The sequence below is a fragment of the Carassius auratus genome, unplaced genomic scaffold, assembly GCF_003368295.1.
Source record: "Carassius auratus strain Wakin unplaced genomic scaffold, ASM336829v1 scaf_tig00035914, whole genome shotgun sequence".
NCBI lineage: Eukaryota > Metazoa > Chordata > Actinopteri > Cypriniformes > Cyprinidae > Carassius > Carassius auratus.
In genome coordinates, this window is record NW_020526273.1 from 80,531 (window position 1) to 105,000 (window position 24,470).

Below are 24,470 nucleotides of genomic sequence, written 5' to 3' on the forward strand. Positions count from 1 at the left end.
AGTATGGAGGACACACATGAGCTTGCAAACTACATAAAGTGTAATGATGAGTAGTATTTTACTCAACATTCATGTTTTTGTTAATCCGTGGAAGAATTAATGGTTCAGTACAAGAGTTAAAGTTTTAAAGTTCTACTCTAAAATAAATCTGATAAAAGATCATGTTGTTTACATTGTTTTACTATTTAAAAAAAATAATTTTTGATATTTATGTTTGGATATGATAGTTTGTTGAAATTATCACCAAATTCCAGTTAATTTCTATAAATTTCCTTTAATTCCCATCATTTTTGTGGAAAGTTTTCAAATTTGAATATTTCCAAAATTCCTCGGCTTAACTTCCCATGGAAAGTTTCTGGAAATTTACTGGAAGTTTACCGGAAATGTTCCTACCCTTTGCAACTCTACCAATTAATAGTTATGTTATCTTTGTACTTGTTTGTAATAGTAGATTACATCTCATTTGACTTTTATTTAATTTTTTTTATAGTTTACTTTTTTTTCATTATGGCAGGCTTAGCTTATTTGATTGGTTTCTGAGGGTACAGTTGTCTCGTGTTCTCCTGTTCAAAAATAAATGTTTTTAATTTAAAACTTGCATCAGTATCGTGGATCAAAATGTTAGTACACAAACCCGATGTAGCCTAAGGTTTAAAGTTATTTGAGAACAAGTAGGCCAAATAGATTTAAACACTATTTATACTTGTTTATATTCAAATAATAATAATTAAAAAAAAAAAATTCAAAATTGAATTTTCATTTTGCTAACCCGCATTGTATAATGGCATGTGTAGGGGGCCCACTGACATTGAGAGTATACAGGGCCCAGAATTCAGTGCTACGCCCCTGGTCGCAGGTGTCGCTCATCTCCAATCACTCCACCGGCCTCGCTCGTTCCCACGCCCCTCGGCCCCGCCCCACTCGTCACACCGTGTTTCTACATGTTGTTGCGTGAAAAACACATAGACAAAATTAGTTCATTCAGAGCCGCACAGACATTCGGGGCATTTTGTGTAGATAGCCTATACGTTGTGATATTAACGTTATGATGTTTAAATAACCAAGCGTATTCTATATGAGAAATTATTATTTAAATCCATTTGATTTAAAAACCTGCTATCTAATAGGCAACTTCATTCTACTGGTCATCTTCAGCAAGCATTACATACCTCCTGTAATTCCAAATCAGTCAGATTATTGCACACTGAGATATGCTGCCCTACAAAGGCAAAGTGCAGTAACTACGCTAACACTGAAACTGAGAAAAATGCCTTTAAATTTTTACATCAGCCAGTCAAACATGTTGTGGATGGATTAGTGGCAATGCATTCATTAAAAGCCTTTTTAGGATGAAATTTTTATAGATAAAAACATGACCATTGATGTGACCTTTGACCACTAATACTGCACTCTGCCTTTGAATGACCTTACACAATTTAACACTATTGCAAAAGCAAAGTGCAATATATACAAACTAAATAAGAGTATTAGTTAAGATCTAAATAAGATTAAAAATAAAAAAATAGTTCATCCAGCTTTCGTTTTGTTTCTTACTACATGTTGATTGAAGCCTCAAGATCATCTTATCGCAATGCACCTTTTACCACGAAGGGTTTTGCTTATTTTATTTAAAAAGTAATTAATTACAGACCAAGTAGTTAAAATTCACATAATTGAAACTATTTAAATATAATTAGGGATGCCATAAAGGAAAATAAGGGATAATTGTGATTCTCTATAGGAAAATAAGAGATGCTCAAAATATTTGTACTGTAGCACATCCATGTCTGCAGTTAAGTATATAAAAGGTGTATAAAATTTTCTCAGAAAAAAAAACCTTAATGTATATTTACATTTACGCTTTTATCCAAAGCGACTTACAAATGAGAACAATAAAAGCAGTCAGGTCAACAAGAGAACAACAACAGTATACAAGTGCCATGACAAGTCTCAGTTAGTCTAGTACAGAACTCTTTATTTTATTTTTTTATAAATGAAAAGATAAGAAAAGGAAAAGTGCTAGTATTAGTTGATTAAGTGCTGGCGAAAAAGAGAAGTCTTTAGATGTTTCTTGAAAATGAGTAAAGCTGTACGAATTGAGACTGGGAGGTCATTTCACCAGCTGGGCACAGTCCAGGAAAAGGTCCTTGAGAGTGATTTTGAACTTCTTTGGGATAGCACCACAAGGCGTCATTCACTTGCAGAGCGCAAACTTCTGTAGGGCACATAAGATGTAACCAGTGAGTTTAGGTATGTTGGTGCTGTGCCAGTGGTCGTCTTGTAGGCAAGCATCAGTACCTTGAATTTGATGCGAGCGGCTACTGGTAGCCAGTGTAACCTGATGAGGAGAGGAGTAACGTGAGCTTTTTTTGGCTCATTGAAGACAACCCTCGCTGCTGCATTCTGGATCAGTTGCAGAGGCTTGACAGTACATGCAGGAAGTCCCGCCAGGAGAGCAGTACAATAGTCCAGTCTGGAGAGAACAAGAGCTTGAACAAAAAGTTGGGTTGCTTGCTCTGACAGGAAGGGTCTAAACTTCCTAATGTACAAGGCATATCTATCTGTCTGTCTGTCTGTCTATCTTGTTTGCTTAGCATATTATGTACAAATATTCTAAAGGGAATTTTAATGTCATACAAAAAATGTCACACACATTACACACAAACCATTGGCCTGTGAAATAGTGAAAGAAGTCATCGCTCAGGTAGATTTTCTTGCCTCGCTGGATGTTGTGTTCATGATAAATTATGTTGTTTGCATTACCTCCAACTGATTTGCTAAAATCAAAATGCGGTCGGTGAAGGGAATTGCAGGCAACGTGAGTCCCATTAGCTGTGAACCGGGAACGACCAGGCGGCAGAGGATTCTTAAAGCCTTCCTCGAATGTGTTAACAAATGAAACAGTGATTTATGCAAAACGAATAATTATTTATCAGTTAAGAATTTGTTATTTGTATGGTCTGGTAGTCATATGGTATATGACTGTGAATAGGGGACAAACTGGATTCTGTAGGCTATAACTTTCATACTGAATGCTTTGATGAATTATATAACTTTACCGGAGCCAGCTAACTTGTCAATAAAATTGGATTAGCTACCAGAATCGTGGAGGAATGTCTGAAGCAACAAAAATCAATGCGATTATATGTCAGATTACTATTACATTGTCAGAGTGGATATCTGCGGTATCCAACAGGAAAATAAAGCCAAAATTGAACCAGGAGACTTTGTCACAAGACAGAACAGTTGTCACAAAGCCCATTTTAGGACTTAACTACATTGACCACGTGTAGTTACTGCACTTTGCATTTGGATGGCAGTATGGGTCTCTGTGTGTCCAACAGCCAATTTGAAAGCTGTCTAAAAAGTCATACGGCAGTGTCATACGTCAGCAGTGTTGTGAACGCCACTTCAAAAGGAGATATTTTATTTAAAGGGGGAGTGAAATGCTCGTTTTCACTCAATATCCTGTTAATCTTGAGTACCTATAGAGTAGTACTGCATTCTTCATAACTCCAAAAAGTCTTTAATATATTCATAAGAGAAAGATAGTCTGTAACGTTTTTTCCCGGAAAAACATGACCTGCTGGAGGCGTGACGTGTGGGCGGAGCTAAAGAATCACAAGCGCGAGTAGGCTTTTGCGTTGAGAGCGTTTGGAAGCTGTGACACAGTGAGGACAAAACCATCATCCAAAACAAACCATGGCTAACAGTCAAATTCAGCGTATATTTATGATCCAGAATCAGATCCAGAGGCTGAAATTTAACAAGAGCAGCAGCAGCAACGACTAAAGCAGGATGTCTCTCTTTCTGTTGTTTTTTTTTATTTTTATTTTTTATAAGCTGTACATGTGGAAAGTGCAGTTTGATGACAACATCGTGTTGTTTACTTGATGTGCTTACGCGCCGATAGCTGAGTTAACAACACAGAGATATTTGAAGCAGTTTTACTCACCGCCTGCGGTTCCAACACACGATCATGACCCTTTTTCGTTGGGACTGCATTATCCTTAAGAAATAAACGAAATGCAAATCCGGCGTCAAACTGGGCCTTGTTTGTAAAAGAAGCATCTTCGAAATGCAGGGAACAAACAAAAACACTTGCACAACTCCGTTGATGCTCTGTAAAAATAGACTCCATCCACTGGTCCCTTAATGCGTTTTTTTTTTTTTTGGTAATCTGTGCAGGGTTGTCTTGCCCTGACAACCAAAAACACACTCCTTTTGTGACATTTCGGTCTCTCGCTCTGATCAGTGAATTGCTCTGCTCTACGGGAGCGCGCGCTCTTGCGGGAGAAGTGCCCTTAGGACCCATATAAGGAAATTCCGCTCCATCTAATGTCATACAGACCCATACTCGAAAAAAACTTTCCGAAACTTGTGACAAACTTAATTTTTGAAACTTTGTCCATGTTTAGCATGGGAATCCAACTCTTTAACAGTGTAAAAAACTCAGTATGCATGAAATAGCATTTCACCCCCCCTTTAACAGAAATCACGTTTTGAGAACTACAACGAACGACTCGTTTGGACTTCAGTGCATATTTTCCAGGATTTGTGATATCACAAATATTGACAAATGGGACGAGACCTGGTTGTGCTGCAACAGACAATGCAACAAGTGTTATGACTATGTGGAAGACGCGCAAGCTTTTCAAGGCAGACAGAGTCATTACAATAATCCAGGTTTAAAACGTGCTCAAATTGATTTGAATTTGATGTAATTTTTACACTGAAGCTTGCAGGCAGCTATGGTAAGGGAATTACATTTCCCGACCAGGCGCCAAGTGCTGCCAATCACAACACACTCTGGCCCAGTCAACCAATCACTGCACATTACATATTTCAGAAGGTGGGCCTTCATTTGATACAAGCGATACAATACACTATACAATACATGCCAGACTGGGGAGAGAAGTGTTGTAATAATGTGACATAATAATAATATGTGAAAAATTATGTGTTTTTCGAATAACCTATTATGAGAGCCTGTTCCAGTACACCCCCAAAACAAAATCAAGACTTTGTAAAAGAGCATAATAAGTTATCTTTAATGATGTACATCTTAATTAAAATGTTTTTTTTTCATTTAAAATAAAATATTTTTGTGTGAGAGATTTTATTTTAACATAACTTCTTGAAATAATATTGTGGACTTAAAATGTCTGTGTAGTTTTTGGAAAGCTTAAAAGGGACGTTTACATCCAGTACAAATACAAATACAGCATGTATGCAGAAAAGGGGCTATGGATTAAATCTTGATCTTGAAAAAATGCAGTTCTTGAAGCCATTTTATTTGTTTACAACTGTTTGAATTTATTGTTTGAGTCTCTGTAATCATTTAAATGTATTCTTCTTGTTTTCTAGTGATCTTGCAGCAGCCCAGTATTTCCCTCAGTGATCCTGATGGATTGTTTCATGTGGGGCCTCAGGGGCCAGTGATCACCAGGGGTCACAGTTTCAATATCATCTGTAACACGGACTCTCAGTATCCTGGAGGATCTTTTCACCTGTTCAGAGGATCAAACATCACCAGGACTGAGTCAGCTGTCAGTCACTCTGCCTCCTTCTTCTTTCCTGAAGCAGATTATTCACACGAGGGAAACTACAGTTGTGTTTATGAAGTCAGTGTCTCCTCACGCTCCTTTCATTCATCTGACTCTGAACTGCTGCTCATCACTATCACAGGTAATGATGTATAAGAGTCTAAAAACAATCTGAACTGCTGGTAATGGAAGTTTAACTCAAACACGTCTCTCTCAGCCTCCATTTATCGTGTCATTGGTGCTGCAGTGTCAGCTGTTCTGCTCTTATTGTCTGTCCTTATAATCAGTGGCTTAAAAACGGGGTATGCAGTATATATACACATGTATGCAGTGCATAGGAGCGCCACAATTAGGGAGGCGCCATTGTGGCAAGGCAAGTTTATTTATATAGCGCATTCCGTACACAATGGTAATTCAAAGTGCTTTACATAAAAGAAAGTAAAATAATAATGAAGAAAAATAATAACAAAAATAAAACAAGCAATTTTAAAACGTTTAAAATTATTTAAAAATTATTACTTATTTTAAATTATTTTAAAACAATTAGAAAATGATTTTACATAAAACAAAATAAAAAAAACTGTGAAAATATAGTGCAATCAGTTCGGACATTACACAGTGCTCATTCAATAAATGCACAGCTGAAAAGATGAGTTTTAAGTCTAGATTTAAATGTGACTAGTGTTTTAGCACATCTGATCTCTTCTGGAAGCTGATTCCAGCTGCGGGCAGCATAGTAACTAAAGGAGGACTCCCCTTGTTTTGTGTGAACCCTTGGCATTTCTAACTGACTCGATCATAATGATCTGAGTGGTCTGTTAGGCTTTTATTCAGTGAGCATATCTGAAATACATTTTGGTCCTAGGTCATTTAATGACTTATATACGAGTAAAAGTACATTAAAATCAATCTAAATGTAACTGGAAGCCAGTGTAAGGACCTGAAGACTGGTGTGATATGCTCAGATTTTCTGTTTCTAGTCAGAAACCTGGCAGCAGCGTTCTGCATGAGCTGCAGCTGTCTAATGTTCTTTTTGGGAAGACCGGTTAGGAGCCCATTACAATAGTCCACCCTGCTGGTGATAAAGGCATGAACAAGTTTCTCTAAGTCTTGGCTGGAAACAAAACATCTAATTCTTGCAATGTTTTTTAAATGATAGTATGCTGATTTAGTTATTGCTTTGACATACCACTGAAACTAAGGTCTGTCTTCAGAATCACACCAAGATTCCTGACTTGATTTTTAGTTGTTTGACCCCTAGAGTCAAAGTATGCATTCACCTTGAACACTTAATCTTTGTTTCCAAATGCAATGACTTCAGTTTTTTCTTTGTTTAACTGAAGAAAGTTCTGGCACATCCAACTATTAATTTCTTCAATGCATTGGCAGAGGGAGTCAATGGGGCTGTAGTCATTTGGAGTCATTTGGAGATAAGGCTAGGTAAATCTGGGTATCATCAGCATAGCTGTGATAGGCAATTTGGTTCTTTCTCATTATTTGACTTAGTGGGAGCATATACAGGCTAAAAAAGAGCGGTGCAAGAATTGACCCTTGTGGGACTCATGGACGTCCACTTAGAAGTGAGAGGGTATTATGTGAGTATAGCATATCATAAGTCTAAGTATAACCTGAACCATTTGAGTACCATCCCATTAAGCCCGACCCAGTTTTCCAGTCTCTCTAGTTGTATTTTATGATCGACAGTGTCGAACACAGCACTGAGTTCTAGCAATACAAGCACCGATATTTTACCAGAGTCCCAATTTAAGCGAATATCATTTATCAGAAAAGGATGCAAACTCATTGCATTTGCTGTCTGAGAGCATTTCACTGGGAATCTGACTTGGGGGGTTTGTCAGTCTCTCAACAGTGGCAAAAAGAGTACATTGTTATTTAAGTTACTGTTTATAAGGTTTGAGAAGAAATTCTGTCTAGCCGTGGCTAGTTTCACATTAAAATCATGAAGGCTGTCTTTATAGATGCTATAGTGAATTTCAAGTTTTGACATCCGCCACATCCGCTCTGCTTTTCTGCATTGTCTTTTCATAGTCTGAACTGCTGTTGATCTTCTCCAAACTGATTTCTATCTGTTTGTTTTCTTACTGATTATTATTGGAGCAATATCATCAATAACATTCTTAACTTTTGAGTTAAAGGAATCGTATATTTCAACAGTCTGCAGAAATGCTTGGTGTTAAAGATTTATATCCATAAATAGTACACTTGTGTTCTCGTTAATGCATCTCCAACTGACAGAGACCGATCTAGATTCAGTAGTAGCAGACATCAAAATATCAAAGAAAATATAGAAGTGATCAGGTAGTGCTATGTCCCCCATTGACTCCCTCTGAAAGAAAACATAGAAGTGATCAGATAGTGCTATGTCCCCCATTGACTCCCTCTGCCAATGCATTGATGAAATTAATAGTTGGATGTGCCAGAACTATCTTCAGTTAAATAAGGAAAAAAAACTGAAGTCATTGCATTTGGAAACAAAGATGAAGTGCTCAAGGTGAATGCATACCTTGACTCTAGGGGTCAAACAACTAAAAATCAAGTCAGGAATCTTGGTGTGATTCTGAAGACAGACCTTAGTTTCAGTGGTCATGTTAAAGCAGTAACTAAATCAGCATACTATCATTTAAAAAACATTGCAAGAATTAGATGTTTTGTTTCCAGTCAAGACTTGGAGAAACTTGTTCATGCCTTTATCACCAGCAGGGTGGACTATTGTAATGGGCTCCTCACCAGCCTTCCCAAAAAGACCATTAGACAGCTGCAGCTCATGCAGAACGCTGCTGCCAGGATTTTGACTAGGACCAGAAAATCTGAGCATATCACACCAGTCCTCAGGTCCTTACACTGGCTTCCAGTTACATTTAGGATTGATTTTAATGTACTTTTACTCGTGTATATAAGTCACGAAATGACCTAGGACCTAGGAGACTTAAAACTCATCTTTTTAGCTGTGCATTTATTGAATGAGCACTGTGCAATGTCCGAACTGATTGCACTATATTTTCACGGTTTTATTTTATTTTTTTTATGTAAAATCATTTTCTAAATATTTTTAAATGTTTTAATCATTTTAAAAGTTTTTAAACTGTGTGTTTTATTTTTGTTGTTATTTTTCTTCATGATTATTTTACTTTCTTTTATGTAAATAAAATTTCTAAATAAACTTGCCTTGCCACAATGTCGCATCCCTAAGTGTGGCGCTCCTATGCACTGCATACATGTGTATATATACTGCATACCCCGTTTTTAAGCCACTGATTATAAGGACAGACAATGCCTTAATAACAATGGATGAAATGTTTAGACCCCTACTGATGATTAAGTCTAGAGTGTGTCCACCTTTGTGTGTGGGTCCATGCACATGCTGAGTCAAGTCAAAAATGTTTAGAACCGTTATCATTTTTGTAGTTTTGTTTTCTGCATTATCTATGTCAATATTAAAATCCCCTGCAATAGCAAAACAGTCAAACTCTGAGGAAATCGTTGATAACGTCTGTGACCTCTTCAACAAAGGCTGGAGAGTATTTTGGAAATTGTATTTTGGTGTGTGGGTGCTGAATGGATTGACACACTCTGCTGAAGGATGACGGAGGTAGAAGTAGATATTGTCCTTAAACACTCTAGCACCAAGTTTGTCTGGGTGGAGGCCATCCGGTTTAAACAATTGTCTATGGCCCCAGAAAAGATTGAAGTTGTCAATGAAATTCACTCCTTTTTATATTACAAGATCTTTGTAGCCATGTGTTCAGCCCAAGCAACCGTGAAAACATATTTTTTCCCCTTGCTGGGAGTGGCCCACTGATGAACGACTGAACTTTGAGTCTTTGAAGTGTATCAAAGAGTTCACTGAAGTCCTTTTTAAGGAGTTCTCACTGCTCTTTCCGAATATCATTCTTCCCCACATGGATGATGATTCGATTTGCAGTCTTGTGCTTCATCAGAATATTCTGAAGTTCCTTGTTCACATCAGAGACCGTTGCTTGAGGAAGGCAGCATGTTGTTGTAGTCCTGCTACAGATGTTTCTGATAACAGTCACCCACTATCAGAGTCCTTGGCTCGGCTGCACTCTGAGCTGAATGCCACTGTCTGCTGGACCTTGAGCGCCTGTTAGTAGCGCTGTTAGCTGCTGGCTGATCCAATAGATATTAAATCACATTTGGGGATTCCTCACCCACATTCATTAATGCTTCAAACCTGTTCTCAAGATGTATAGGGGGTGGTTGAATGCCTGTATTCACAAGCCTTGTCATAGTCAAATCTGGGGTAGAGGAAGCTATGGCAGCAATACGAGAAACTTGTGACAATACGATGTCTCGTGTTCCTTTGGGTCTCGCTCCCTGTTTGTGCCATCGATTAGTGTGGCGATCAGTTTCGGCTTGTTCCTCTACACTTGGTATAAACTGTTGAGATTCAGAAGATTCATGGGACTCACCAGCTGTATGTTGAGAGGGTCCATGATGATGGTCTGCTAAGTGTTCCATCTGTTTTGGAAGTCCAGCAAGTAACTTTGTTTCAAGAAACACAATCCTTTGTAGAAGTTTGCAGCAGTTCACGCAACAAGTAGATCCAACAGGAGCCATTTTCTCTCTCTTGTGTTTGAATGTAGGCAGTTGTTTTCCCGTCTCTGGAATGTAAGCTGCTGGCAGTGGGAGGAAAAGTTTTCTTTTTGTAGTATTATTCCAGTCCCAAAGAGTTTTTAGTTTTAGCGTTTATGCCAAAAAATCTGTTGTATTGGAGTATCTTACAGAGTTTAGAAATCTGGCCAAGACACTACTTAACCTGTGAACAGTCTCTTGATAAATTACTTGAAAATAGTAACTATATGATATTATACCTTTAGTGTTTGGCCCATAGTATCATAAAATAATAATAGAAGAAGAAAAACAATAAGGGCTGTGCACTTTTTTTCCTTGCCTCCTAACAATATCAAACACTTATGATATAGGCCAAATGTACCTATTAGGCTCACGTACCCATTAAGCACACTTCCATTTTTTTTTTTACTCCGATTATAACAAGAAAAAAATTATGTATTATCCTACTTAGGGGTGACCCAAACAGTCAACGTTTCGTTGCTTCGTTAGGAGGAGCCAGATTCGACTACCAATCTCACAGTCGAATATTCGAGGGGTTTTATGGTCATGCCATTTTTGCTATATGGTGCTCAAATGTCTGATTTCACATAGAACAACTGGTTTTCTCCCAAAGTTAATATACAGCCTATTAAAGTGGGGGTGAAATGCTCGTTTTCACTCAATATCCTGTTAATCTTGAGTACCTATAGAGTAGTACTGCATCCTTCATAACTCCAAAAAGTCTTTAGTTTTATTATATTCATAAGAGAAAGATAGTCTGTACCGATTTTTCCCGGAAAAACACGACCGGCTGGAGGCGTGACGTGTGGGCGGAGCTAAAGAATCACGAGCGCGAGTAGGCTTTTGCGTTGAGAGCGTCCAAAACAAACCATGGCTAACAGTCAGATTCAGCGTATATTTATGATCCAGAATCAGATCCCAAGGCTGAAACTGAACGAGAGCAGCAGCAACAACGACTCGCTCCGAGCGGGGCTCGAACCGACGTCTCGGGCATGGGAGGGGACGCACTAACAAGGAGGCAGAGATATTTTAAGTAGTTTTACTCACCGCCTGCGGTTCCAACACACGATCGTGACCCTTTTTCGTTGGGATTGCATCATCCTTAAGAAATAAACGATACGCAAATCCGTCGTCAAACTGGGCCTTGTTTGTAAAACAAGCATCTTCGAAATGCAGGGAACAAACAAAAACACTTGCACAACTCCGTTGATGCTCTGTAAAAAAAACTTTTCGAAACTTGTGACAAACCGGAAGGAGTATTTTTGGAACAAAAATATTCCTTCAAACGTACAACTTAATTTTTGAAACTTTGTCCATGTTTAGCATGGGAATCCAACTCTTTAACAGTGTAAAAAACTCAGTATGCATGAAATAGCATTTCACCCCCCTTTAAGATAATGCTGTAAATAAGAAAGGAGAAAGGAATAAGAAATAAGATATTAAATAAATATTTTAACATGCGTAAATAAATCTAATCAATGCTATATGATGTTCTAGTAACAAGATTCGGGAGGAGTGCGTCAGATACTTAGCCTGATCAACAGAGGTGGACCACAATTTAGTAATCAATATCACAGTATAAATATCTCTGACTTTCCTCTATCCATTGACTGTTTATCAGCATCCCTCCTCCACCCCATCTCCTCACTTTGAGTTCACTTTATAATTAGACGGGGAAGGGGGGTACTCTAGGTTCAGCAAGCCAAATACACATACAGTATTGTTCAAAATAATAGCAGTACAATGTGACTAACCAGGATAATCAAGGTTTTTCGTATATTTTTTTATTGTTACGTGGCAAACAAGTTACCAGTAGGTTCAGTAGATTCTCAGAAAACAAATGAGACCCAGCATTCATGATATGCACGCTCTTAAGGCTGTGCAATTGGGCAATTAGTTGAATTAGTTGAAAGGGGTGTGTTCAAAAAAAATAGCAGTGTGGCATTCAATCACTGAGGTCATCAATTTTGTGAAGAAACAGGTGTGAATCAGGTGGCCCCTATTTAAGGATGAAGCCAACACTTGTTGAACATGCATTTGAAAGCTGAGGAAAATGGGTCGTTCAAGACATTGTTCAGAAGAACAGCGTACTTTGATTAAAAAGTTGATTAGAGAGGGGAAAACCTATAAAGAGGTGCAAAAAATGATAGGCTGTTCAGCTAAAATGATCTCCAATGCCTTAAAATGGAGAGCAAAACCAGAGAGACGTGGAAGAAAACGGAAGACAACCATCAAAATGGATAGAAGAATAACCAGAATGGCAAAGGCTCAGCCAATGATCACCTCCAGGATGATCAAAGACAGTCTGGGAGTTACCTGTAAGTACTGTGACAGTTAGAAGACGTCTGTGTGAAGCTAATCTATTTTCAAGAATCCCCCGCAAAGTCCCTCTGTTAAAAAAAAGGCATGTTCAGAAGAGGTTACAATTTGCCAAAGAACACATCAACTGGCCTAAAGAGAAATGGAGGAACATTTTGTGGACTGATGAGAGTAAAATTGTTCTTTTTGGGTCCAAGGGCCACAGGCAGTTTGTGAGACGACCCCCAAACTCTGAATTCAAGCCACAGTACACAGTGAAGACAGTGAAGCATGGAGCTGCAAGCATCATGATATGGGCATGTTTCTCCTACTATGGTGTTGGGCCTATTTATCGCATACCAGGGATCATGGATCAGTTTGCATATGTTAAAATACTTGAAGAGGTCATGTTGCCCTATGCTGAAGAGGACATGCCCTTGAAATGGTTGTTTCAACAAGACAATGACCCAAAACACACTAGTAAACGGGCAAAGTCTTGGTTCCAAACCAACAAAATTAATGTTATGGAGTGGCCAGCCCAATCTCCAGACCTTAATCCAATTGAGAACTTGTGGGGTGATATCAAAAATGCCAAAACCAAGAAATGTGAATGAATTGTGGAATGTTGTTAAAGAATCATGGAGTGGAATAACAGCTGAGAGGTGCCACAAGTTGGTTGACTCCATGCCACACAGATGTCAAGCAGTTTTAAAAAAGCTGTGGTCATACAACTAAATATTAGTTTAGTGATTCACAGGATTGCTAAATCACAGAAAAAAAAATGTTTGTACAAAATATTTTTGAGTTTGTACAGTCAAAGGTAGACACTGCTATTTTTTTGAACACACCCCTTTCAACTAATTGCCCAATTGCACAGCCTTAAGAGCGTGCATATCATGAATGCTGGGTCTTGTTTGTTTTCTGACAATCTACTGAACCTACTGGTAACTTGTTTGCCACGTAGCAATAAAAAATATACTAAAAACCTTGATTATTCTGGTTAGTCACATTGTACTGCTATTATTTTGAACAATACTGTACCATACCTCAACTAATTATATGTAAGCATGAACTTGTGAAAGATTTAAAGGCAAAATGTATTGTGATCCAAAAATGCGCCATGAAGGCCATCTCTATAGTGTCCAAGCTTGGTGCACCGCGCAGAAGCTTTGCTTCGAGTTTCTCATTTCTCCTGCATGTCATTGGATGTTTTAGCCAATGCCTCTTAGTGTAACGATGAGTCAGAGACATTCAGATCCGTTTGCAGAACTTTAAGAGAATGGTCGGATAGACAGTAATCCGGAACGGCATCAGGTATGTCAGGGATAACCAGAATTATTAACAGTAACAAGCAGAGGTCAGGGCAGGCAGCAGAGAATCAGAGTCTGTAAAAACAATCCAAGATCACACACGGGAAGAACAAACACAAGAAAAATAATATGGATACTCTGCAAAAATTTCCATTATGAGCTGAACTCAACTGATAATTTCCTCCCAACGCCGGTCCTCTCTCCACTTAAAAACTTGCCTGATACAATTACGCCATAATACTTGTTTACACTATTCCTTCTCTGAGTCCATTTATTGAATTAAATCAATGGTTTCTGTGCCTTTTGAGCACCTATGTGACATTTGGCTATATGAAAGGCTGAGTAATGCATTGGTAAAACTCCTAGCGTTCCCACCGATTGCCCTATCACTCACAGATGCGGAGTATTTGCTGTTTTAATTTTGGAAAGGAGCTGCTCCTTTTCTGATAAGAATAGACTTCACTTTATCACTAGACATGTTTTTCTACAAAGCGGGCTCTGTAACTGTCGTGCACTATGAAATGGGATCATCGCCCTCCTCACCGCAGGAATGGTTTTCGGCCTGCTCCACCTGGTGGTCTGTAGCAAGGATATTATAGTAAGATTAAACTAAGCTAGAAAACTGAAATAAAAGTAAAGAATACTGAAAAAAAAAGGAAATTAAAAGACAACTGACAAGGTTGTTGACCGGCGGGATAGTCTTAAAAAAGTTGTATATACAACTTTTTTAAGACTATCCCGCCGAAAGTTGTATGTATGTATGTATATATATATATATATATATATATATATATATATATATACACACAACTTTTTTAAGACTATCCCGCCGGATAGGATAAGATAAAACCATAAAAGCTGAAATAGGCAATTATAAAGTGAAAATTTAATAAAAATTATTTCAGTAATTCAACTCAAATTGTGAAACTCATATATTAAATAAATTCAGTGAACATAGACTGAAGTAGTTTAAGTATTTGGTTCTTTTAATTATGATGATTTTGGCTCACATTTAACAAAAACCCACCAATTCATCTAAATAAATTAGAATACTTCATAAGTATGTTCATTTACTGTACATGTTCTCAATACTTGGTAGGGGCTCCTTTTGCTTTAATTACTGCCTCAATTCGCCGTGACATGGAGGTGATCAGTTTGTGGCACTGCTGAGGTGGTATGAGCTGGTCAGCAGAGGAAAGCAAGAAGTTATCCAAGATTTCTTGGTAAACGGGTGCAATGACTTTGGTTTTCAAAAAACACAATGGACCAACACCAGCAGATGACATTGCACCCCAAATCATCACAGACTGTGGAAACTTAACACTGGACTTCAAACAACTTAGGCTATGAGCTTCTCCACCCTTCCTGCAGACTCTAGGACCTTGGTTTCCAAACGAAATAAATGAAACTTGCTCTCGTCTGAAAAGAGGACTTTTCTACCACTGAGCAACAGTCCAGTTCTTCTCATTAGCCCAGGTAAGATGCCTCTGTTGTCTGTGGTTCAACAAATTCCTTGACACGTCTGTGTGTGGTGGCCCTTGATGCCTTGACCTCAGTCCATTCCTTGTGAAGTTCACTCAAATTCTTGAATCGATTTTGCTTGACAGTCCTCATAAGGCTGCAGTTCTCTCTGTTCATTGTGCATCCTTTTCTTCCCCACTTTTTCCTTCCACTCAACTATCTGTAAACATGCTTGGATACAGCACTCTGTGAATAGCCAGCTTCTTTGGCACTGAATGTTTGTGATTTACACTCCTTGTGAAGGGTTTCAATGATTGTCTTCTGGACAACTGTCAGATCAGCAGTCTTCCCCATGATTGTGTAGCCGAGTGAACCACACAGAGAGACCATTTTGAAAGCTCAGGAAACCTTTGCAGGTGTTTTGAGTTGATTAGCTAATTGGCATGTCACCATATCCTAATTTGTTGAGATTAACTACATTAATCAGGAAATGCTTAATGACACATTCGCACAGAACATTCTTGCTTGGCTTTGATGCAAGGGGTGGAATGAATGTAAACCGCATTTTAAGTCTAGAGGCAGGTTAAGTTTGCATGAGACAATATGAAAGACTGCAAGATGCAAGCACAATGGGTATACACATATGTCTAGTGCTTTTTTACATAGAAAAACAATGTAAAAGTAGTGCATTGTAATGGAAAAATACGTTCTGTGGCCTCCAAGTGAGTTTAGCCAAAATGTTAAATCTTTACCATGCCAAAACAGACTCATTTGCTCTCTCTGTGCCCTCCTTATTCACATATCTTTATTTTTTATGTTGCCGTCTCAAGAGTCTACACTATAAGATTTTTACATCACCAAAACAAATTGTAGGCAATGGCAATGAATATCTTTCTGATTCTGGCAAATAGTACTTTTTCCTGTACAATTTACACAAAGAAAGAAGCTCAAAGAGTGGTTCATATAAATATAATTTGAAACAGGACGGGACAGACAATTGTTCTACACAAGGCAGTTGCTAGCAGGGCAAAAGGCTGTGACATTTCTAGGGGCCCTGGGCTTGAAGGGTCCCCCCTTCCAGAACACATTTTCAAGGGGGCCCAAAGCAACAACCTGCACTGGGCCCTGGATACTCCAGCTACAGCCCTGGTTGTCACTAGTTAAAAATGCTTATTTAAACATCCTTTGAAACTTTTGGGATAATGTAAGTAAACAAGTCAGTGAAATATATAGCACTGTTCTAGTGGTTGGATATTTTAAATAAAAAAATCTTACATATTGTGCCTTTAAGTTTCACTATAAGCTCTAAGTGACAGAGATGCATTTTTGCGACAGGGATTTAAAACTTTAACAAGTTAACTTAACAAGTTCAAGCTCATTTATTTATATTGCACATTTAAACACTCAAATAGAAAGACTAGATTTTTTCGATCATGTAGATAATAGTGAGCTTTAAAACATTTCAGCTGGTTTATATATATTGTGTATTTATATATTATTTATCTTGTATAAGAAGCATATGGTTGAGTTGCGCTGCAGCGCTTAATTGTACAGTGATTCTCTTCAGCACACAGTGTGAGTAATATTAATAACTATGACTGTCATATACATAACATAAGAACACCATGCCTGGTCCTCTCTCGTTCTTGACTGTTGTCGCTCCTGTTTTATATCCCTCCATCTCCTCCGTGGGACTCGAGACTGGTGAGTGTCGCAGGTGTCGCTCATCTCCAATCACTCCACCGGCCTCGCTCGTTCCCACGTCCCTCGGCCCCGCCCCACTCGTCACACCGTGTTTCTGCATGTTGTTGTGTGAAAAGCACGTAGACAAAATTAGTTCATTCAGAGCCGCACAGACATTCGGGGCATTTTGTGTAGATAGCCTATACGTTGTGATATTAACGTTATGATGTTTAAATAACCAAGCGTATTCTATATGAGAAATTATCATTTAAATCCCTTTGATTAAAAACCTGCTATCGAATAGGCAACTTCATTCTACTGGTCATCTTCAGCAAGCATTACATACCTCCTGTAATTCCAAGTCAGTCAGATTATTGCACACTGAGATATGCTGCCCTACAAAGGCAAAGCAGCTTTCGTTTTGTTTCTTACTACATGTTGATTGTTTTTAATAACTTTAATAGTTTTATTGGTGTTTGCATATGTTAAAATTATTACGAAGTAAGCTTCAAGATCATCTTATCGCAATGCAGCTTTTACCACAAAGAGTTTTGCTTATTATTTTATTTAAAAAGTAATTAATTACAGACCAAGTAGTTAAAATTCACATAAATGGGGTTAAGTGAGGTTAACTAAAGTTCGGGAGCAGGGCCACGCCTCAAACAATCACCTGACTTCCAAACCTCCATATATACCGGGTCACCTCACACCGCTCTGCTAGTCTAGTTCTCGAGAACCCACCCTTCCCTCCCCTTCTCATCCATTCAGCCAACCTTATCCCACATTATATTTCTATCAGGTTGTATCAGGGGGTCCTCATTGTCTGGCCTAAATATACGCTAGAGACGGTACCCCCACCCTGAGTCTCCCTGAGCCATCAATTCAAGATTCCCTGATCAACCTGACCATCATCCCATTCCCTCGACCCCTTCATCCTCTTTCTACTCTTCCCCAGTTGCATAGCTGGTTTGTGGCGTGGTCCTAGCTAGTGAATTGAAACTATTTAAATATAATTAAGGATGCCATAAAGAAAAATAAGGGATAATTGTGATTCTCTATAGGAAAATAAGTGATGCTCAAAATATTTGTACTGTAGCACATCCATGTCAATATATATTTACATTTACGCTTTTATCCAAAGCGACTTACAAATGAGAACAATAAAAGCAGTCAGGTCAACAAGAGAACAACAACAGTATACAAGTGCCATGACAAGTCTCAGTTAGTCTAGTACAGAACTCTTTATTTTATTTTTTTATAAATGAAAAGATAAGAAAAGTAAAAGTGCTAGTATTAGTTGATATTAGTTGATTAAGTGCTGGCGAAAAAGATAAGTCTTTAGATGTTTCTTAAAAAATGAGTAAAGCTGTACGAATTGAGACTGGGAGGTCATTTCACCAGCTGGGCACAGTCCAGGAAAAGGTCCTTGAGAGTGATTTTGAACTTCTTTGGGATAGCACCACAAGGCGTCATTCACTTATTCACAAACTTCTGTAGGGCACATAAGATGTAACCAGTGAGTTTAGGTATGTTGGTGCTTTGCCAGTGGTCGTCTTGTAGGCAAGCATCAGTACCTTGAATTTGATGCGAGCGGCTACTGGTAGCCATTGTAACCTGATGAGGAGAGGAGTAACGTGAGCTTTTTTTGGCTCATTGAAGACAACCCTCGCTGCTGCATTCTGGATCAGTTGCAGAGGCTTGACAGTACATGCAGGAAGTCCCGCCAGGAGAGCAGTACAATAGTCCAGTCTGGAGAGAACAAGAGCTTGAACAAAAAGTTGGGTTGCTTGCTCTGACAGGAAGGGTCTAAACTTCCTAATGTACAAGGCAAATAAATAAATATATATATATATATATATATATATATATATATATATATATATATATATATATATATATATATCATTTGTTTGCTTAGCATATTTATGTACAAATATTCTAAAGGGAATTTTAATGTCATACAAAAAATGTCACACATTAGACACAAACCATTGGCCTGTGAAATAGTGAAAGAAGTCATCGCTCAGGTAGATTTTCTTGCCTCGCTGGATGTTGTGTTCATGATAATCATGTTGTTTGCATTACCTCCAACTGATTTGCTAAAATCAAAATGCGGTTGGTGAAGGGAATTGGAGGCAACGTGAGTCCGATTTGCTGTGAACCGGGAACGACCAGGCGGCAGAGGATTCTTAAAGCCTTCCTCGAATGTGTTAACAAATGAAACAGTGATTTATGCAAACTAATAATTATTTATCAGTTAAGAATTTGTTATTTGTATGGTCTGGTAGTCATATGGTATATGACTGTGAATAGGGGACAAACTGGATTCTGTATGCTATAACTTTCATACAGAATGCTTTGATAAATTATATAACTTTACCGGAGCCAGCTAACTTGTTATTACATTTGGATTAGCTACCAGAATCGTGGAGGAATGTCTGAAGCAACAAAAATCAAGGCGATTATAAGTCAGATTACTATTACATTGTCAGAGTGGATATCTGTTGTATCCAACATGAAAATAAAGCCAAAATTGAACGAGGAGACTTTGTCACAAGACAGAACAGTTGTCACAAAGCCCATTTTAGGACTTAACTACATTGACCACGTGTAGTTACTGCACTTTGCATTTGGATGGCAGTATGGGTCTCTGTGTGTCCAACAGCCAATTTGAAAGCTGTCTAAAAAGTCATACGGCAGTGTCATACGTCAGCAGTGTTGTGAACGCCACTTCAAAAGGAGATATTTTATTTAACAGAAATCACGTTTTGAGAACTACAACGAACGACTCGTTTGGACTTCAATGAATATTTTCCAGGATTTGTGATATCACAAATATTGACAAATGGGACGAGACCTGGTTGTGCTGCAACAGACAATGCAACAAGTGTTATGACTATGTGGAAGACGCGCAAGCTTTTCAAGGCAGACAGAGTCATAACAATCATCCAGGTTTAAAACGTGCTCAAATTGATTTGAATTTGATGTAATTTTTACACTGAAGCTTGCAGGCAGCTATGGTAAGGGAATTACATTTCCCGACCAGGCGCCAAGTGCTGCCAATCACAACACACTCTGGCCCAGTCAACCAATCACTGCACATTACATATTTCAGAAGGTGGGCCTTCATTTGATACAAGCGATACAATACACTATACAATACATGCCAGACTGGGGAGAGAAGTGTTGTAATAATGTGACATAATAATAATATGTGAAAAATTGTGTTTTTCGAATAACCTATTATGAGAGCCTGTTCCAGTACACCCCCAAAACAAAATCAAGACTTTGTAAAAGAGCATAATAACTTATCTTTAATGATGTACATCTTAATTAAAATGTTTTTGTCATTTAAAATAAAATAAAATATTTTTGTGTGAGAGATTAATATTTTATTTTAACATAACTTGAATTAATATTGTGGACTTAAAATGTCTGTGTAGTTTTTGGAAAGCTTAAAAGGGACGTTTACATCCAGTACAAATACAAATACAGCATGTATGCAGAAAAGGGGCTATGGATTAAATCTTGATCTTGAAAAAATGCAGTTCTTGAAGCCATTTTTATTTGTTTACAACTGTTTGAATTTATTGTTTGAGTCTCTGTAATCATTTAAATGTATTCTTCTTGTTTTCTAGTGATCTTGCAGCAGCCCAGTATTTCCCTCAGTGATCCTGATGGATTGTTTCATGTGGGGCCTCAGGGGCCAGTGATCACCAGGGGTCACAGTTTCACTATCATCTGTAACACGGACTCTCAGTATCCTGGAGGATCTTTTCACCTGTTCAGAGGATCAAGCATCACCAGGACTGAGTCAGCTGTCAGTCACTCTGCCTCATTCTTCTTTCCTGAAGCAGATTATTCACACGAGGGAAACTACAGTTGTGTTTATGAAGTCAGTGTCTCCTCACGCTCCTTTCATTCATCTGCCTCTGAACTGTTGCTCATCACTATCACAGGTAATGATGTATAAGAGTCTAAAAACAATCTGATATGCTGGTAATGAAAGTTTAACTCAAACATGTGTTTCTCTCAGCCTCTCTGCTTCCTGTCATTGGTGCTGCAGTGTCAGCTGTGCTGCTCTTATTGTCTGTCCTTATAATCATCCTCCTGCTGAAGAGAAGACAAAAGAAAAGGAACAAGGAAACACATTCAAAGTGCGCTTTTAAGAAAGGTAATGGTTTTCATTTTATAAAAGAATTCAGGGGAATTCAGGAATTCAGTCTTATAAAACTGTTTCATCCAAAGGCACTGTCTAGTCCGTGTGTGTATGTATGTGTGTGTGTATATATATATATATATATATATATATATATATGCAAACACACAGACACATCCATATATATTTGGACATTGTCACAATTTTCATAGTTTTAGCTCTGTATGCCACCAGAATATATTTAAAATGAAACAATCAAGATTAAATTGAAGTGCAGACTTTAAGCTTTAATTCAAGGGGTTGAACAAAAATATAACATTAAAAACCATTTTTGCAACCATTTACATACATCCATCAATAACCAATTACAACCATTTTTATACACAGTCTGTGTTCACTGTGTGTGTGTGTGTGTGTGCACTTTGGATGGGTTAAAAGCAGAGCATGAATTCTGAGTATGGGTCACCATACTTGGCTGAATGTCACTTTCACTTTCACTTTTCACTTTCATAATTCTCATTATCAATTAATCAGGTCTGCCCATAGTGCACATAGGCCTACAACTGCAGCTAGTCACATCAAATTACAGCACTGAATAATGCATTTCTATGGACAAAAAGCATTTGTGCATATTGGAGGAAACAGAATGAGCTCCCACAGGAAAAGTACTTGATCCAAGCTGCCCAAGACATGATAAATCGTTATTTTAAGCTTCAAGCTGATGCATTTGCATCCTCGGTGCAAAAAACTTTTACATTCATAATCTTATCTGTAAATGTCAAAAATTCACACAAGCCTTTACATTTTTGCATTAAAGGGTTAGTTCACCCCAAAATCTAAATTATGTCATTAATAACTCACCCTCATGTCGTTCCAAACCCTTGAGACCTCCGTTCATCTTTGGGACACAGTTTAAGATATTTTAGATTTAGTCCGAGAGCTCTAAGTCCCTCCATTGAAGCTGTGTGTACGGTATACTGTCCATGTCCAGAAAGGTAAGAAAAACATCATCAGAGTAGTCCATGTGACATCAGAGGGTCAGTTAGAATATTTTGAAGCATCGAAAATACATTTTGGTCCAAAAATAGCAAAAACAACGACTTTATTCAGCATTGTCTTCTCTTCCGTGTCTGTTGTGAGAGAGAGTTCAAAACAATGCAGTTTGTCATAGCGAACGAATCATTCGATGTAACCAAATCTTTTTGAACCAGTTCACCAAATCTAACTGAATCGTTTAAAATGGTTCGCGTCTCCAATAACCATTAATCCACAAATTACTTAAGCTGTTAATTTTTATTAATGTGGCTCACACTCTCTCTGAGTTCAAACAAACCAATATCCCGGAGTAATTCATTTACTCAAACAGTACACTGACTGAACTGCTGTGTAGAGAGAACTGAAGATGAACACCGAGCCGAGCCAGATAATGAACGAATGATTGACTCATTCTCGAGTCAAGAACCATTTCTGTCGGACTCGTCCAATTCGAGAACCGAGGAGCTTATGATACTACTCATGTGTGATTCAGCGTGAAGCAGACCGACACACAGAGCGTCTGAACTGAACTGATTCTTTTGGTGATTGATTCTGAACTGATTCTGTGCTAATGTTATGAGCCCAGGTAAACTAAAGGCTTGAATGAAGGGCAATCATCGCCAATGACGCCATTACGTCGAGCACAAAAGAACCGGTGAACCGTTTTCTTCAATCAGTTTATTGAATTGAACTGTCCGAAAGAACTACTGGTGATCTGAAAACCGATGCAACTGGTTCTTGACTCATGAACGAGTCAATCTTTCATTCATTATCTGGCTCGACTCAGTGTTCATCTTCAGTTCTCTCTTCACAGCAGTTCAGTCAGTGTACTGTTTGAGTAAATGAATTACTCCGGGATATTGGTTTGTTTTAACTCAGAGCGAGTGTCAGCCACAATAAAAAAGTTAACAGCTTAAGTCATTTGTGGATTAATGTGTATTGGAGATGCGAACCATTTAAAAAAATTCAGTTCGATTAGGTGAACTGGTTCAAAAAGATCCGGTTACATCAAATGATTTGTTCACGAACCGGATATGACAAACTGTTTTGTTTTGTCTTCTCTTCCGTCTGTTTTGAGAGAGTTCATTGCTGAATAAAGTCGTAGTTTTTTGCTATTTTTGGACCAAAATGTATTTTCGATGCTTTCAAAAAAATTCTAACTGACCCTCTGATGTCACATGGACTACTTTGATGATGTTTTTCTTACCTTTCTGGACATGGACAGTATACCGTACACACAGTTTCAATGGAGGGACTGAGAGCTCACAGACTAAATCTAAAATATCTTATCTTATTATTATCATATTTATTCTGACTTTATTAAATGTTGTAATACATGGTTGTATGCATTTCAAATTAGAATACTTCATAAAAAAAAAAAAATAGTGAATTGTTGGCCTTCTGGAAAATATTTTAATTTACTGTATGTACTCAATACTTGGTAGGGGCTCATTTTGCTTTAAATTCTGATCACACACCACTGTTGTCCTCCATGGATGTACAGGCCTTTTTATGTTGCTGAGCTCGCAAGCCTGCTCTTTTCTTCTTGGAATGTACCAAACTGTTGATCTGGAATTTCTGAGTGCTCCTGCTTTCTCTCTGATGGATTTGTTTTGTTTTTGAAGCCTAACAATTCTCTGTTTCACCTGCATGGAGAGATCCTTTGACTGCATGATATGAGTTCACAGCAACAGCTTCCAAACTCAATTTTTACCTGCTTAACTGATGTAGAAATACTGAAGAAAAAGCCAACATCTGGCCATGAATTGCTTTTGAGTCGAATGTACCGTCACTTATGTTCCCTTGAAAGTGGGTGTTGAGAATGGAATGCTCTCAAATTAAAGCTCAGAGTGTGCACTTTAATAAGACCATATTCATTATAGAACTGTAACTTGAACATGTTTTTGTCAACAGCTAAAAAAAAGTGCATGTGTCCAGATATATCTGGACCTAACTGTATATATATTTTTCCCTTTAATTGTCCTTCATCTCTTTGCAATATCACTAGGTCAAGCTACATCACATAGAAGCAAAAATGAAGAGGATGATAAGGCTCTTTATGAAAATGTTGAACTTGATGAAAGCATGGATCATGATGAATTTGAACAGGACTATATTAATGTGGACTCTGATCGTTCTGAACAGGACTATATTAATGTGGACTCTGATCGTTCTGAACAGGATTATGTCAATGTGCACTCAGATGATTCTTAAGAGGACTGTGTCAATGTAAATCAGTGGTCTTCACAATTTTTTTAATGGGAGACGCACTGATAGGGCAAAGTCAATCGGAGAGCCACTGTTACAACAAAGTATAAAAAGTTACATCCAGCCATAAATAGCATTTCCTTTTATCAATCTGTC

General features: G+C 38.0%; 1 protein-coding gene across 1 annotated transcript in view; it reads left to right on the plus strand.

The window, feature by feature from the left end:
• Window positions 1-24,320, plus strand: part of LOC113082384 (uncharacterized) — a 44,395-nt gene extending 20,075 nt beyond the window's left edge. Inside the window, exons 3-6 of the mRNA XM_026254045.1 lie at window positions 5,368-5,688; window positions 20,551-20,871; window positions 20,949-21,086; window positions 24,115-24,320. Coding sequence (XP_026109830.1) covers window positions 5,368-5,688; window positions 20,551-20,871; window positions 20,949-21,086; window positions 24,115-24,320 — 986 coding nt within the window. The remainder of the gene's footprint in view (window positions 1-5,367; window positions 5,689-20,550; window positions 20,872-20,948; window positions 21,087-24,114) is intronic.
• The last annotated feature ends 150 nt before the right edge of the window (window positions 24,321-24,470 follow it).